Source organism: Haematobia irritans, chromosome 4 (assembly GCF_050003625.1).
Source record: "Haematobia irritans isolate KBUSLIRL chromosome 4, ASM5000362v1, whole genome shotgun sequence".
NCBI classification, from domain to species: Eukaryota; Metazoa; Arthropoda; class Insecta; order Diptera; family Muscidae; genus Haematobia; species Haematobia irritans.
Window position 1 is genome coordinate 173,485,068 of NC_134400.1, and position 15,276 is coordinate 173,500,343.

The following is a 15,276-nucleotide window of genomic DNA, read 5'->3' on the forward strand; positions in this document are numbered from 1 at the left end:
CCGAAAATGGTGAGTATCGGTTCATATTTTAGTATAGCCCCCATGAGAACGATCCCCCGATTTAACTCCTTGGGTTTCTAGAAACCGTAGTTTTTATCCGATTTGCCTGAAATTGTAAATATTCTGGTATTTTAGGCTCACAAAAACGTGTATCGGATTAAGTTTTTATCGGTCAATTTGGTAATGCCTCCACATAGACCGACTTCACTTCTTAAGGGTATATAAGGCGCACTGATCATGAAAATTGCTTGAAACTCAATGTAAAATTTCCATATTTTACTTCCCATGTGAAAATCTACAGATTTAAGATTTCAAATCAAGACGTTATTTTATAATTTTCTTGCACACTTACAAGAGATGTTAATGATTCCTCTAAAGCTCAAACAAAAATGGTTCTTATAAATCCAGAATCTGATATAGTCTTCATAGGTGAAATCTAATATTTGGTTCATGGTGGTGTGTATTTAAGATTCGGCCCGGCCGAACTTACTGCTGTGTATACTTGTTTTGCGTTCTTTAGTTAAATGAAACAAAAAACGTGGGAAAAAATTATACACAAATGAAGCATAAAGATTTACTAAGTCACAAAATAGTTCATTATTTCTTTAAATTTGTAAATTTTAATACAAATGTGCGCATCCTGAACTTCGTATGGCTCTAAAGACATTTTCGCAATTTAGAACTACAATTTTTTCCTTCAAACTACAATTTTTTTAACACGTGCAAAAATTAATCATATCAAATAAATTTTCTTTAATTTGTCGGAAAATGTTTACTTATTTTTGTGATATCGCCGCGATGTCAGCGTTTGTAATACTATCTAGTTAAAATTTTCTAAAAATAATCTAAATTTTCTAAAATTAACCAAAATTGTTCTTCCTAGTGGGTTCAATATTTTTTCAGTGTATGTTTTTTACACAGTAAAATTTATATTTGTTGCAAAAACTGCATATAACAGCCGATTTGTATATATCACCTCAAAAGAAATTCTAGTGAAGTGAAAATTATGTTCATCTCTAGAAGTGAATTTTTGTATGTACATTAAAAGTGATGAGTTAGGCTTTCATTTGTTTTATTTGTATTACGCTGCTATTGATAAAAAAAAATTTATTCAAATTTTCTAAAATACACCTACATGTTCTTCCATACACTTCCAATAGTTCGTGTGGTAGTCATATTTGCTTGGCAACTATAAATGACATAACCATTCGAAATGGGCAAGTCTTTCCTCCTATAGCTAATAAGTATGCACTGCGAAGTACATAAGATGCATAGTTACTGAATGCGAAAACAATGTAAACGCTGTCAATGAAATTGTATTCCTTCTCCTCGGGGCTGTGTACATCATTCTTTATGTTGTTTGAAGTACCTGGAATTGTCTCTCCTCCTTTCCGTATTTCGTGTTGCAACACGACTGTGGCTTGTTCTAAGAGAATACCATGACAAAAGACCATGACCACTACACTACATGTCCGTAGCAGAAGCTTTCTGGTTTGGTCGGAAGACATATCATCTTTATACATAGAATTGTATGTGTGTGTGTGTGCTAAATGTTTCGGCATCTTCTGGGATTTGTAGCTTTGGAAGTGTATCATCCTCATCATCAGATACTAGGTCTGAGCATGACTCAGAACATTCGTAGCAAACGAAACCACTACAACCAGAAGTCAGAGCCACAAGGACTATCTTTTGGCATAATAGAAGGAATTCGAGAATGAAATTCTATCTCACAAGCAAGAAAGATTGTTTACATTTATGCATCCAGACATGGAGGATAAGGAGGTAAGAAGTAGACAGAATTTTTTGTCATTGATATCCTGTGTGGTTTTTATAACAAATATCTGACATATGTCGACAAAGTCTGATTTATTCTCTAGCCCAGCAAAAATTTGCAGGATTTTCAGCAACTTTATAAATGAAGAAAAGTCAAGCAGCACTTACCCTTGCAAGGAATTCATCGATAAATTATAAAAAGAAATGTACCACTTGGATGCGCTTCTTCCATGAATGAATTTGAACACTTTCAGTAGCACAAAATATAGGTGTGGGGAGCATGAAATCATAACTAGTTATATAGTTCGTAAGAAGTCATGATAAAACAAGTAAGTAAAGTAGAAAGTCGGGCGGGGCCAACTATATCATAACCTAAACCAACCTTACTGAATTAGTAATAAGCATTTGTGGGGTAACATTGATGTAGGTCTGGGTATCTCCCACCGCGGTTGCATATTTAAGAAAATTAAGGCGTACATGTTTATGGGTGCTTTGTCTCAATCTGAATATAGCTCATAGTCAGTGTTGCCAGGGAAAATGTTCGGTTTACCCTACAAGAACAAAAAAAGTTCCCTACTTTCTTATACATTCCCAAATAATTTTCCCTACAATATTTTTCGTTAAATTTAAACAAATTTTGCAAAACAAAATTGTTCTAAGTACTTTATTATCTTAAAACATGAATTGCAACGTACACGGATCAAAAAGACTGTTTTTCATACGTTTGGCTATAAACATTATATGTTTGGAACACAAATTTTTAAACACAATATTTTTGAGTGCAAGCATATAATGTTCATAAACTAGCATAATATGTTTGGGACATATATGTTAATATGTTAGAACATATTATGTTTGGGACATAAAATGTTTGTAAATATAATATGCTTGGATGCACACATATATTAATTTAGAAATAGCCTATAAACATATATGTGTTTAGTAGCTTGGAGCGCTATTTAACAGGGAGCGATATTGAATTAAGTTGGTGGTTGTTGCTTGTTATTACAAAATTAACATTTTATTTTTCCTTGGGCAATTGATCAGCTACTTCTTTGATCCTTACAAACTGTGTGGTCCGCTGTTCGAATCCCCGTCCGGCAAAAGGTAAAATTAAAATAAAATAAAATCATACAATTGAATAATTTCTTCTACAATGTTTGTATTACAGAAAAAGGTGCTAAGAACTAAAAAATCTCGTGGAAGTGAGAAAGATGTGGGGGAATATACAATTGGGCAGAAACAAAATTTTGAGCATTCAGGTCGAAAACCTATGTTGTTAGCACCTATATTACCTGTTTATTTTCATAATTCATTATGATTGTAAATATATAAATAAATAAATAAAATTTTGAGCACAATATTGTTTGGGAGAATTTTTTTAAGTATATAATATTTTTGGGTGCAAAATGCTTCCAAACATATTATATGTTCACATAATAACATATTGTTTTTTGGAAGACAACATTATTGAATTTGGATGCAAAAATACAAAATGTTTGGAACTTAGACTACCCAAACATATATTGTTTAGACCAATATGCTTTCAAACATATTATATACTGGAAGAGATCAAACATATAAATGTTTGGGCAATACCCAAAAATGTATATGCTTGAAGCAAAATATGTTTGGGAGTATATGTTACAGAAGCGATTTTTTGTGAGCGTGAGGTTTCCTTGTGCAAAATTTGAGTAAGATCAGTTAAGAAATGAGGTCTCTATGGTCAAACATAAGGTTATTAGGGGCAAATTTTTCAAAATCGGGCGATACATATATGGGAGCTATATCTACATCTGAACCGATTTCAATGAAATTTTGCACATACCGTTAGTACTATAGAGGACTGGATCTAGCCAACTTTGAGTTAGATCGGATAATAAATAAGGGTTCTATGGCCAAATTTGGGAAAATCGGGCTATACATATATATGGGAGCTATATCTCAATCCGAACCGATATCGATAATTTTTTGCACGTATAGTTAGAAGATTACATTCAGCCAACTTTGAGTAAGATCGGTTGATAAATAAAGTTTTTATGACCTAATTTGGCAAAATCGGGCGATACATATATATGGGAGCTATATCTAAATCTGAACCGATTTCGATGAAATTTTGCAGACCTAAAAGGTGATGCAGAAGATTATTTTGTGCTAAATTTGACGACGATCGGTTAGTAAAAAAGTGTAAGGTGACCCCATTTGTCGAATTGGGCGACCGATTTCGATGAAATTTTGCAGACCTAAAAGGTGATGCAGAAGATTATTTTGTGCTAAATTTGACGACGATCGGTTAGTAAAAAAGTGCAAGGTGACCCCATTTGTCGAATTGGGCGATACATATATATGGGAGTTCGTCTTTGTGCCCAAAAAAATCCCCGTACCAAATTTCATCAAATCGGTTAATAATTGCGGCCGGAATCCTGTGAACAACAAATACATGGGCAGATGGACGGACGGACGGACACCAAGCGCTAGATCGACTCAGGAGGTGATTCTGAGTCGATCGGTATATATTTTATGGGGTCTAAAATCAATATTTCTGGTAGGCACATTTTTTGGCAGATCAAACTTATTATACCCTGGGGGAGCCACCGTGGTGCAATGGTTAGCATACCCGCCTTGCACACACAAGGTCGTGGGTTCGATTCCTGCTTCGACCGAACACCAAAAAAATTTTCAGCGGTGGATTATCCCACCTCAGTAATGCTGGTGACATTTCTGAGGGTTTCAAAGTTTCTCTAAGTGGTTTCACTGCAATGTGGAACGCCGTTCGGACTTGGCTATAAAAAGGAGGTCCCTTGTCATTGAGCTTAACATGGAATCGGGCAGCACTCAGTGATAAGAGAGAAGTTCCTCATTTTTAGCTCGTCATTAAACTAAGCAAAATAAGAAAAATGTTCTCACATTTGGCAAATTTTAACTAAAATCAACAAATTTTCAAGAACTAAAATTAAAGTTAAACCGGATATAAAAAAATCATTGGCTTTTTTGCTGGAGGTAGATGTTCGCTATGAGCAGTTTTATTCTCAGTTCTTAGTGTAGCAAATGTCCTACCACAGATCACGGTTATTTGGTCAGACCATGTTACAGAATTATAAAACATAATTCCTAGATTCTTGTATTTTCTAACAAACTCGCTTTAAACGAACACATTCTTACCTTATATACATAGATATAAAGAATGCTGAATCCTGCACTGATGATTTTGTGCAGAAAAATGGTGCCTACAATATTTGCTGGGTTACTGGGGGAGGGGCGATTGTTTGTATAAAATGTAATACCCTTTTTTCCAAAAAATTTATTGATAGTTTATCCAAGGAATTTACATTGCAGAAGTAGACTTATAGTAGTCTTTAACTTTTTCTGTACATGGGGGTAAATATCTTATGATATCACACTGAAAAACAGTGAACCCAACAGGAAGAACAATTTGGTTCATTTTAAAAAAATTAAATTATTTTTAGAAAATTTTGACTAAACAGTATTACAAACGCTGACATCACGCCGATATCACAAAAATAAGTAAATATTTTTCGTCAAATTCAAGAAAATTTATTAGACATAATTAATTTTTTTAAAGATCTTTTTTAAAGATGTTGTTGTACCTTAGGGATATTAAAACTCGTCGGTTCATTTACGAGTATCAAACAATTTATTAGTCCTAAGTCTTAATTATTACTCAAGTTTTAAACTTTAGTAGAATCCATTCCTCTGGGCCCGAAAGTCTAAGTTGAATCTTACAAAGGTGATATAGTATTAAATGTAAATGCTACACGGACGAAAAAGACTGTTTTTCATATGTTTGGGTGTAAAAATTATATGTTTGGAACTCAAATTTTTTAACACAATATTTTTAAATGCAAGCATATAATGTTCATAAACAAGCATAACATGTTTGGGACATATATGTTAATATGTTAGAACATATTATGTTTGGGACATAAAATGTGTGTAAATATAATATTCTTAGGTGCAAACATATATTAATTTAGAAATAGCCTATAAACATATATTTGTTTAGAAAGAGAGACTTAGAGAGTATGCTGCAAGTAAAATAATGGAAATAACCAATAAGCGCCTTAAAAATATATCCACACAAAGAAAATTTCATTAAAATTGTTTCCTACAAGTGTATGCCCTAAGGTGAAAAATAATTGTATAATTAGACATAATATGTTTGAATAATACAAACAATATTTTGTTTGGACCAATCCTTAAAATATATATGCTTGAAGCAAAATGTGTTTGGGGTATATGTTACAGAAGCGTTTTTGTTTTTGAATGTGTAGATATCTATTTCCACTTTCTAATTCTTTTTCTCCTTTACTTTTTCTAATTAATTTTCCTCTCTCTAATTTCTTGTGTATTTCTTTATTTTGCAGGAGCAATGAGGATTTGGCCCCTGGAGATCGATATGTACGCATTGCTTTTGAGGAAGCTGCAAAGGAAATTGATCTAGCCATTAATAATACCATAGATACATTGTTCACTAACCGCAGCCGTGTAAAAGCCAATGGCGAAGCTGCTCCACCCAATTATGCTGATTTATTGAAAGTTTTCCGTTTCCCAACCGGCGAAGCCAGACAATTGGCTCGAGCTGCAGAAATCTATGAACGTACGTTGGTTAACATTCGAAAGCATGTTCTCAAAGGTGATAACCTAACTATCGAAAGCGATAAATACAAATTCAAAGATCTACTATCGCGAGAGCATCTCCATTTGGTGGCGGAGCTATCGGGTTGCATGGAACATCGAGAAATGCCCAATTGTACTGACATGTGTTTCCATTCGAAGTATCGCAGCATTGATGGTACCTGCAATAATCTCCTGCACCCGACTTGGGGTTCCTCCCTAACGGCCTTCCGCCGTTTGGCCAAGCCAATTTATGAGAATGGCTTCAGTTTGCCCATTGGTTGGACCAAAGAAAAACTCTATGCCGGCTTTGAAAAACCCAGTTCCAGATTGGTATCCACCTCACTAATTGCAACCAAAGAAATTACTCCCGATGAGCGTATTACCCATATGGTTATGCAGTGGGGTCAATTTTTGGATCATGACTTAGATCATGCTATACCTTCAGTGAGTTCTGAGAGTTGGGATGGCGTGGATTGTAAGAAGACTTGTGAATTTGCTCCACCCTGTTACCCCATAGAGGTGCCACCAAATGATCCTCGCATTAGCAATCGTCGTTGTATAGATTTGGTTAGGTCCAGTTCCATATGTGGTTCAGGCATGACTTCAGTATTCTTTGATACCATTCAACATCGTGAACAAATCAATCAATTAACCTCGTACATAGATGCTTCCCAAGTCTATGGATATACCGAAGCTTTCGCAAATGAATTGAGAAATGTTACCACAGATGATGGCCTCTTGCGGGTGGGTATCCACTTTCCCAATCAACGTGAAATGTTACCTTTTGCTGCACCCCAAGATGGCATGGATTGCCGCAGGAATTTGGATGAGAACCAAATGAATTGCTTTGTTTCCGGCGACATACGCGTAAACGAGCAGGTTGGCCTACTAGCCATGCACACAGTGTGGATGCGTGAGCATAATCGCATAGCCACAGCCTTAAAGGATATTAATCCCCAATGGGATGGCGACACGTTGTATCATGAGACAAGGAAAATAGTAGGTGCCCAAATGCAGCACATTACCTACAAGCATTGGTTGCCCTTGGTCATTGGGGAGAGTGGTATGCAAATGCTGGGTGAATACAAAGGTTACAATTCATCAATGAATCCCACCATAGCCAATGAATTTGCTACGGTTGCATTGCGCTTTGGACACACCATTATAAATCCCATATTAGCTCGATTGAACTCGAGCTTTGAGCCCATACCTCAGGGTCATTTGCAATTGCATAAAGCTTTCTTTGCTCCTTGGCGTTTGGTGTACGAAGGTGGTGTGGATCCTTTGATGCGAGGCATGTTTGCCACTGCGGCCAAATTGAAATTGCCTGGACAAAATCTCAATACCGAATTGACAGAGAAGCTTTTCCAGACTGTCCATGCTGTGGCCTTGGATCTGGCAGCTATTAATATACAAAGAGGTCGTGATCATGGTATTCCTGGTTACAATGTCTATCGCAAATTGTGCAATTTAACTGAGGCCCAGACTTTTGACGATTTGGCCAAGGAAATAAGTGATAAGGATGTTCGTGATAAATTGAAGGAGCTCTATGGTCATCCCGATAACATTGATGTATGGGTTGGTGGTGTCCTCGAAGATCAAGTTGAGGGAGGCAAAGTGGGTCCACTCTTCCAGTGCTTGTTGGTTGAACAGTTTCGACGTCTTCGAGATGGAGATCGCTTTTATTACGAGAATCCATCTGTCTTCCTACCTCAGCAATTGGAACAAATCAAACAGGCCAACCTGGGTCGTGTTCTCTGCGATACCGGTGATAAAATAGAAGAAGTCACTGATAATGTCTTCATTTTGGCCAAACATCAAGGTGGCTATAAAAAATGCGAAGATATACCTGGTATAAATCTATACTTCTGGCAGGATTGTGCTGCATGCACTAGTTTACCACCTCTATTCGATACCTATGTCCCACAAACGTATACGAGATCTAAGAGATCATTGAAGAATGTAATTCCCTCAATCAAGGAATCAGTGCTTGAGGAGGACGATGAAGAAGGAACTGAACACCTCAATAAAATCGAAGAGCTAATGGATATCAATGAAGAGCGTGTGAGTGGCCTAGAAGAGGTCATCAGCGTATTCCAAAGGGAATTGAAAAAAATGCACAAGAAAATGCATAAACTCGAAGAAGCCTGTGACAGTACCAGTCCCAAAGATAAACCTGCGAAGAGAAATCATTGTGTCGATGATAATGGTACGACTCGTCTAAACAATGAGGTCTGGTCTCCAGACTACTGCACCAAATGTGAATGTCGCCGAGCGCAAATCACCTGTACCAAGGAGAAATGCGGTGAAGTCCACTGTGAACCTGGAGTAGATCCCATAACACCGCCCATGGCTTGTTGTCCTCATTGTCCACATATATTTACCAACACACCTTCAGTCAAAAATTAGATATTACTCACCTTACCGCAACCAGTTTTCTGTCTTTAAATTTATTGAGAGCAAAAATTGATTGTAATTTTCTTCCATAAATTAAATGTTGTTCAATGCTATAAGCTGAACTGAACGTTTTTAACAACCGATATATACGACATCAAATGACCACGTCTTTTCTGTAACAAAAAAAAAAAAAAAAACAAAAACAAAAGAAAACAAGAAAAACTTAATGCACAATAAATAAGTTCAAAAACACACAATAAAATGAATGTATTAAAAAAACTCAATGTAGACAAATAGAGAAAACCATTAGGGGCTACTCTATGTTTGATGGGATAATGTGAAGCGAGCAGTTGGAGTCGATTGCCATACACTACACCACACAAACAAATGTTAGAAGAAATTGCAATCAACTATCGATATTTCCATCATCAGTTCCAGACATACGAGTGTTTTCAACCCATAAGTGTCTCCAAACAAATATTGCCAGGGATAACAAAGGGACTAAAATAACGTAATAACTAAAACTTCCCACCAGTAAAGGCGCTAATTAGATTATAAATAAATATGCCCTACATAGGAGTTGGAAGGGATATCTAATTTTAATCTCATAATGAGACCCATCAGTGACGCGAAATTTTAAATACAAAATTAGCAGGGCCGTAGGGATATATAATTTTAATCTGAATAGTACTACACTACGTTAATAAATTCAAGAGAGTATTTGGTAACTTTATTATGTTTTTTTTTTAGATATTCAGCAAATAATTCAGGTGGAATAAGAATGTTTCGAAAAATATTTGAATTTCAAATTTTTACCAATTTTAAGCGTTCCCATATTTTAAGCTCTGGCTTATTAGATTTTCTACTAAAGACCGGTTAGGTTAAGTTAGGTTGTAGAGGGTGGCATCAATGTTCTTGTATTGATGCCCACTTAGACCAGTATAGGTCCATTGTGATCCCTCGATGTAAAGACCGGTACTATGTTCGGTTCTCGAGCTGATTACTTTTTCTGAAATATTCAAATTTATACATGAAAACAAACATTTTCCTATTACAGCTTGATGAAATCTCGATAAAGAAAAAAATGCGCGTCAATGGAATTAAATTGTCTGCTTTAAATTAAGCTATTTTAAGAAAGTAGCCACGAATTTTAACTCGAAGCCCGAACGTAGTACAAGCCCTGACTACCGATGTTGTCGGAAACGTCAACAAAATATATTTCCCCACCTAGTTTCGATTTATTTCTTGATGTTATTTTAAAGTTGAGGTTTAAATCTGAATACGCTAAAAATATTTCCCATATTGGTGAGCGCCGAAATGCATTTTTATAAACTTCTACACGAAAAAATACAACATTTTGAGACTATTTTTCTAATGTATGTCTGTAGTTATTAGACATTCATACAAGAACTATAGCCAATATTTTTCAGATTCTTTTTTGTATTTTTTCTCACATTTCAAAATATATAATAGGCCAAACAGCGCTTATTTGCGTAAGACCATTTGGTCACAATTCAAGAATCAAGTACTCAAAACAAACTTATATAGATCTTGAGCTAATTGAGGTAGGTCCTCAAAATTACAATTTTTTTCTACATACTGTTAGTACAAGTAAAAAGTGAAAGGGTTACCGTAGAAGCGTCTATGGTAACGATGGGGATCAAATCGAACTTCGAAATGCGAAAAGGATACTCCCAAAGAAATTTGTTAGTAGAAACCGCAGAAAACTCTGCTAAGCGTGTGAAGTTTATATTTTATTACAATTTTGTGTGATGCAGGATTTTAGGTCTATTTATTGACTTTTGTATCGCTTTGTACGATAATAAATGAAATGAAATGAAAACAGCAAAAAGCCTATTGAAAAATGGAAAGCAGTCACTGTTTGCTGAAATATCAAACATTTTCTGTTATTATTTAAGCTCAATTACATTAAAACACATTAATATGTCCAGTATTTGCCCAACTTGAATACTTATCAAATCAAGGCATAACAGCAAACAAAATGTTTGCAGATCGCATTTAGGAGATATGACAGAGCAAAAATATACAATTTTGTTGTTCTTAACATAAATATAAATTTTAAATTTGTTGTTCGCTAAATGGAACAGCAGACATTTTCTATGAGTGTACTTAATGTCAAAATAGCCAGTACTAAGTTCAAGTTTCACAGGTGAAAGTCAACAATTTTCATGGTTGGTTTTTTTTATTATTTTAAGGAATGAATTATTGCAAGATTGGTTCCCCCTAATGAAACACAAACGTAGGCCCAGCTTTTTTAGAGAGAAATTAATCCACTGCATATTTTCTCCCAATTGAATGTGAGAAATGGCAACTGATACGTAGAGCAGCCCCAAATGAAATACACAGTATATACCAATACTTTTTAAATTAATTCAATACTCTCCAAACACAAACAAAACACACTATGTCCAACAAATCCCTTAGAATTAAGATACTACTAAAGGCCAAACTTAAGATAATATAAAGATGAAACTTACCAAATAAAATTTGAAATTGAATACAAAAATAAACAAAACTAACAATTACATAATATCTAGCAGTTTTATTTGTTCTACATTACGTTCTACTTAAAACATCTATTGGAAATCCACAAATTTCGTATGTGAACCTTTAGCTATTATCGAATTATCTTTTTTGTGTCTTAATTCACACTCAAGGAAGGCCAATTTCTTGCCTGCCCTCAAGAGACTCGCATCGATTAAAACATCATCTCCAGCTTTGGCTGCTTTCAGGTAATTAACATTGATATTTACTGAGACTCCCGGATGACATGGCTTCGACATTAATGCATAGGTGGTGACCATGTCTACTAAAGTGGCTGTGAAACCACCATGCAAACCACCCAAACGATTGAGATGTTCAGTGCTGACAGTAAATTCTGCTGTACATTTTCCCTCGCCGCCGCTCGTGATTTTCACCTGATGATAATTCGCCAAATGGAAGTAAAGAAATGTTTTAATTGGGGCATAAATGCATTGGAAAAGAAAGAAATGTATGTATATGCAAAGTTATGGAATGTTTGAGGTGAATCATTTGATGAAAATTATTCAAGAACTACTTATATGAATGGGACAACACATTTGTAAAAAGAAATTAATTATGATTACATACAATTGAAGGCTTTAATTACCATAACTAGCAATTTTGAAGGTAATTTCATTGGCATCTTTCATAGAAGCCCACCATTTCGACATGGACACGAAAATATAGCAATGTTATGGGTACTCCCAACCAAGCTACTGAGCTTGGGTCGAGTCACAGTCGACGTTTTCCGAGATTTACCGGAACCCGAGAAAGTAAATAACGTAAATAATGTCAATATTGGTTTTCTATTTCATACACCTGATATTATTATCACACACCCGGCCTGACACGTAGATGAGGAAGCCATTCAAAGCTCATCGTTATTTGTGGAATTCTCTTTCTAACTATGCTATAAGGCTGGGTAGGTTAGGTTAGGTTAGGTTAGGTTAGGTGGCAGCCCGATGTATCAGGCTCACTTAGACTATTCTGTCCATTGTGATACCACATTGGTGAACTTCTCTCTTATCACTGAGTGCTGCCCGATTCCATGTTAAGCTCAATGACAAGGGACCTCCTTTTTATAGCCGAGTCCGAACGGCGTTCCACATTGCAGTGAAACCACTTAGAGAAGCTTTGAAACCTTCAGAAATGTCACCAGCATTACTGAGGTGGGATAATCCACCGCTGAAAAACTTTTTGGTGTTCGGTCGAAGCAGGAATCGAACCCACGACCTTGTGTATGCAAGGCGGGCATGCTAACCATTGCACCACGGTGGCTCCCACCGGGAGCCTGGGTAAAAATCTCTAAGTTTTCATGGTAGTTATTTTTTATTACACATTCCTAAATATTGACGCCATGTCTTACCAGCCGACTATTATATTTTCAACCCTTCGGAGTAAAACGATGGAATAATGTGTCATACATTACAATACACCAACGACAATCTCGAGATAATTACGCTTTATCATCTCCAAACACTGCTCCATACCATCATTTCGTTTGGCAATAATATTCTCATTTAGTAACCGATCATTGTGTTACCACCTGGGTATAGAAAATATCATGTTCCACCTAATTTTCTATGACAAATAAGGAGATCGATGTATTAGAGGCTATATCAAGCATGTACGGTTTATTTCCTAAAACTAATGATGGTGACATTTCTGAGTATTTTAACGCTTCTCCAAGTGGTTACACTTCTGAGCTAAACATTGTATCTGGCAGCGTTGAGTAATAAGAGAAAAATTTACCCCTGTGATATCATAATGTGCTGAATAGTCCAAGTAAGAATTACATAATTAAAAAGATAATTCATAATTCGATTATCCAGACAATGGAATACAATTCCTTCCGATTAAAAGAATGTTTAAGTAAGTTTGAGCGGAAACAATTTTGCATATAGGAAACTGGTTTCCGTTTGGGCTTTAAAACTGGTACCGTGATCAAAATTCAAGAATATGCATGAAGATAAAAATAATTACAGTGGAAGCTGCTCGCTTATGAGAGATTAATTTAGAGGTATAATATATAGAAGGTCCCATGAAAATTATTATTATTTTTATGGTGTCCGCTTTTCAGAATCTTCATGTTTAAAAGGTTGTATATAAAATCGCATCCAAAACAGAGTTGGAACCCATTGATTGAGTACTATTTCGTTTTTATACCCTGCGCCACACTGTGGAACAGGGTATTATAAGTTAGTGCATATGTTTGCAACACCCAGAAGGAGATGAGATAGACACATGGTGTCTTTAGCAAAAATACTCAGGGTGGGCTCCTGAGTCGATATAGCCATGTCCGTCTGTCCGTGAACACATTTTTGTAATCAACACATTTTGTAAAATTTTGTGAACACATTTTGTAAAATTTTGCACAAGATAAACAATTAGTACTATAGTCAAGTGTGCCAAATTTTATTGAAATCGGTTTAGATTTAGATATAGCTCCCATATATATCTTTCGCCCGATATGGACTAATACGGTCCCAGAAGCCAGAGTTTTACCCCAATTTGCTTGAAATTTTGCACTAGGAGTACTAGTGTAGTCAAGTGTGCCAAATTTTATTGAAATCGGTTCAGATTTGGATATAGCTCCCATATATATCGTTCGCCCGATTTACACTCATATGACCACAGTGACCAATCTTTTACTCCGATTTAGTTGAAATTTTGCACAGGGAGCAGAATTAGCATTGAGCGTGCCAAATTTGGTTGAAATCGGTTCAGATTTAGATATAGCTCCCATATGTAGCTTTCGCCGATTTACACTCATATGACCACAGAGGCCAATTTTTGGCTCCGATTTAGTTGAAATTTTGCACAGGGAGTAGAATTAGCATTGTAGCTATGCGTACCAAATTTGGTTGAAATCGGTTCAGATTTAGATATAGCTCCCATATATAGCCTTCGCCCGATTCACACTCATATGACCACAGAGGCCAATTTTTGGCTCCGATTTAGTTGAAATTTTGCACAGGGCGCTCCCATATATATGTTTTTCTGATTTCGACAAAAATGGTCAAAATACCAACATTTTCCATGTAAAATAGCCACTGCTTAGTCGAAAAGTTGTAAAAATGACTAATTTTCCTAAACTTCTAATACATATATATCGAGCGATAAATCGTAAATAAACTTTTGTAAAGTTTCCTTAAAATTGCTTCAGATTTAAATGTTTCCCATATTTTTTATTAACATTGTGTTCCACACTAGTGTATTAGCCGACTTAAATTTTGAGTCTATAGATTTTGTAGAAGTCTATCAAATTCGGCCCAGATCGAGTGATATTTAAATGTATGTATGTATTTGGGACAAACCTTTATATATAGCCCCCAACACGGATGTGATATGGTATCGAAAATTTAGATCTACAAAGTGGTGCAGGGTATAATATAGTCGGCCCCGCCCGACTTTAGACTTTTCTTACTTGTTTTAAATTGTATCTAGCTGGTTTCCGGCGCGAAACAGGATTGCCAACACATGGCTGTTTTGCCAATCCTGCAGAGTCAAAACCGAATCGGATCTCAGTTTACATTTACATAATAGATTCGCTTCTTTCTTTATTGGCAGTAATATTAAAAGCCTCCAAAAATGGATAATTATTTTCTCCAATTTTATTTGAAAATGTAAAATTGAATTAAAAATCCGAATGCCATTCGGGAGTGTATGAGACGAAGTGCATTAGAATGTAACGATTGTATAAAATGAAGTTTGAAAATCCTACATCAAAAACATACCTTTTCCAAATGTTTTTCAAATCCGGACGAATTCTTTATAATATCAGTAATATGTTTGATAAACTCTGTTCCCTTTTTGCGAGTACCCATTATTATTTATAATTATATTACGTGAACATTTGTAAATTGTCAACAAATATATTACGAAACCACAAGTTTACCAATCAAAATATGAAATCAACTGAGA

The 15,276-nt window shown here is 35.6% G+C and overlaps 2 protein-coding genes across 5 annotated transcripts in view; one reads left to right on the plus strand and one right to left on the minus strand.

Annotated features, from left to right (window-relative positions):
• The window catches only part of Pxn (Peroxidasin), a 254,896-nt gene extending 243,537 nt beyond the window's left edge, over positions 1-11,359 (plus strand). For all 4 annotated transcript variants that reach the window (XM_075306081.1, XM_075306080.1, XM_075306083.1 and 1 more), the window contains exon 10: positions 6,159-11,359. In XM_075306081.1, coding sequence (XP_075162196.1) covers positions 6,159-8,820 — 2,662 coding nt within the window. In that variant the 3' untranslated portion in view covers positions 8,821-11,359. The remainder of the gene's footprint in view (positions 1-6,158) is intronic.
• On the minus strand, positions 11,352-15,276 carry LOC142234881 (acyl-coenzyme A thioesterase 13-like). The gene is made up of 2 exons (XM_075306090.1): positions 15,090-15,276; positions 11,352-11,747 (listed from the first exon to the last, which is right to left on the minus strand). Exons 1-2 carry the CDS (start codon positions 15,177-15,179, stop codon positions 11,406-11,408), a joined length of 432 nt encoding a protein of 143 aa, XP_075162205.1. The 5' UTR covers positions 15,180-15,276; the 3' UTR covers positions 11,352-11,405.

What these genes read in the sequence shown, in the direction of transcription:
- LOC142234881 (XM_075306090.1), bottom strand. Translation starts at nt 15,179, where the DNA reads ATGGGTACTCGCAAAAAGGGAACAGAGTTTATCAAACATATTACTGAT. An exon ending in TTGAAAAACATTTGGAAAAG is followed by an intron (nt 11,748 to 15,089) that starts GTATGTTTTTGA and finishes AATTATCATCAG; the next exon opens with GTGAAAATCACGAGCGGCGG.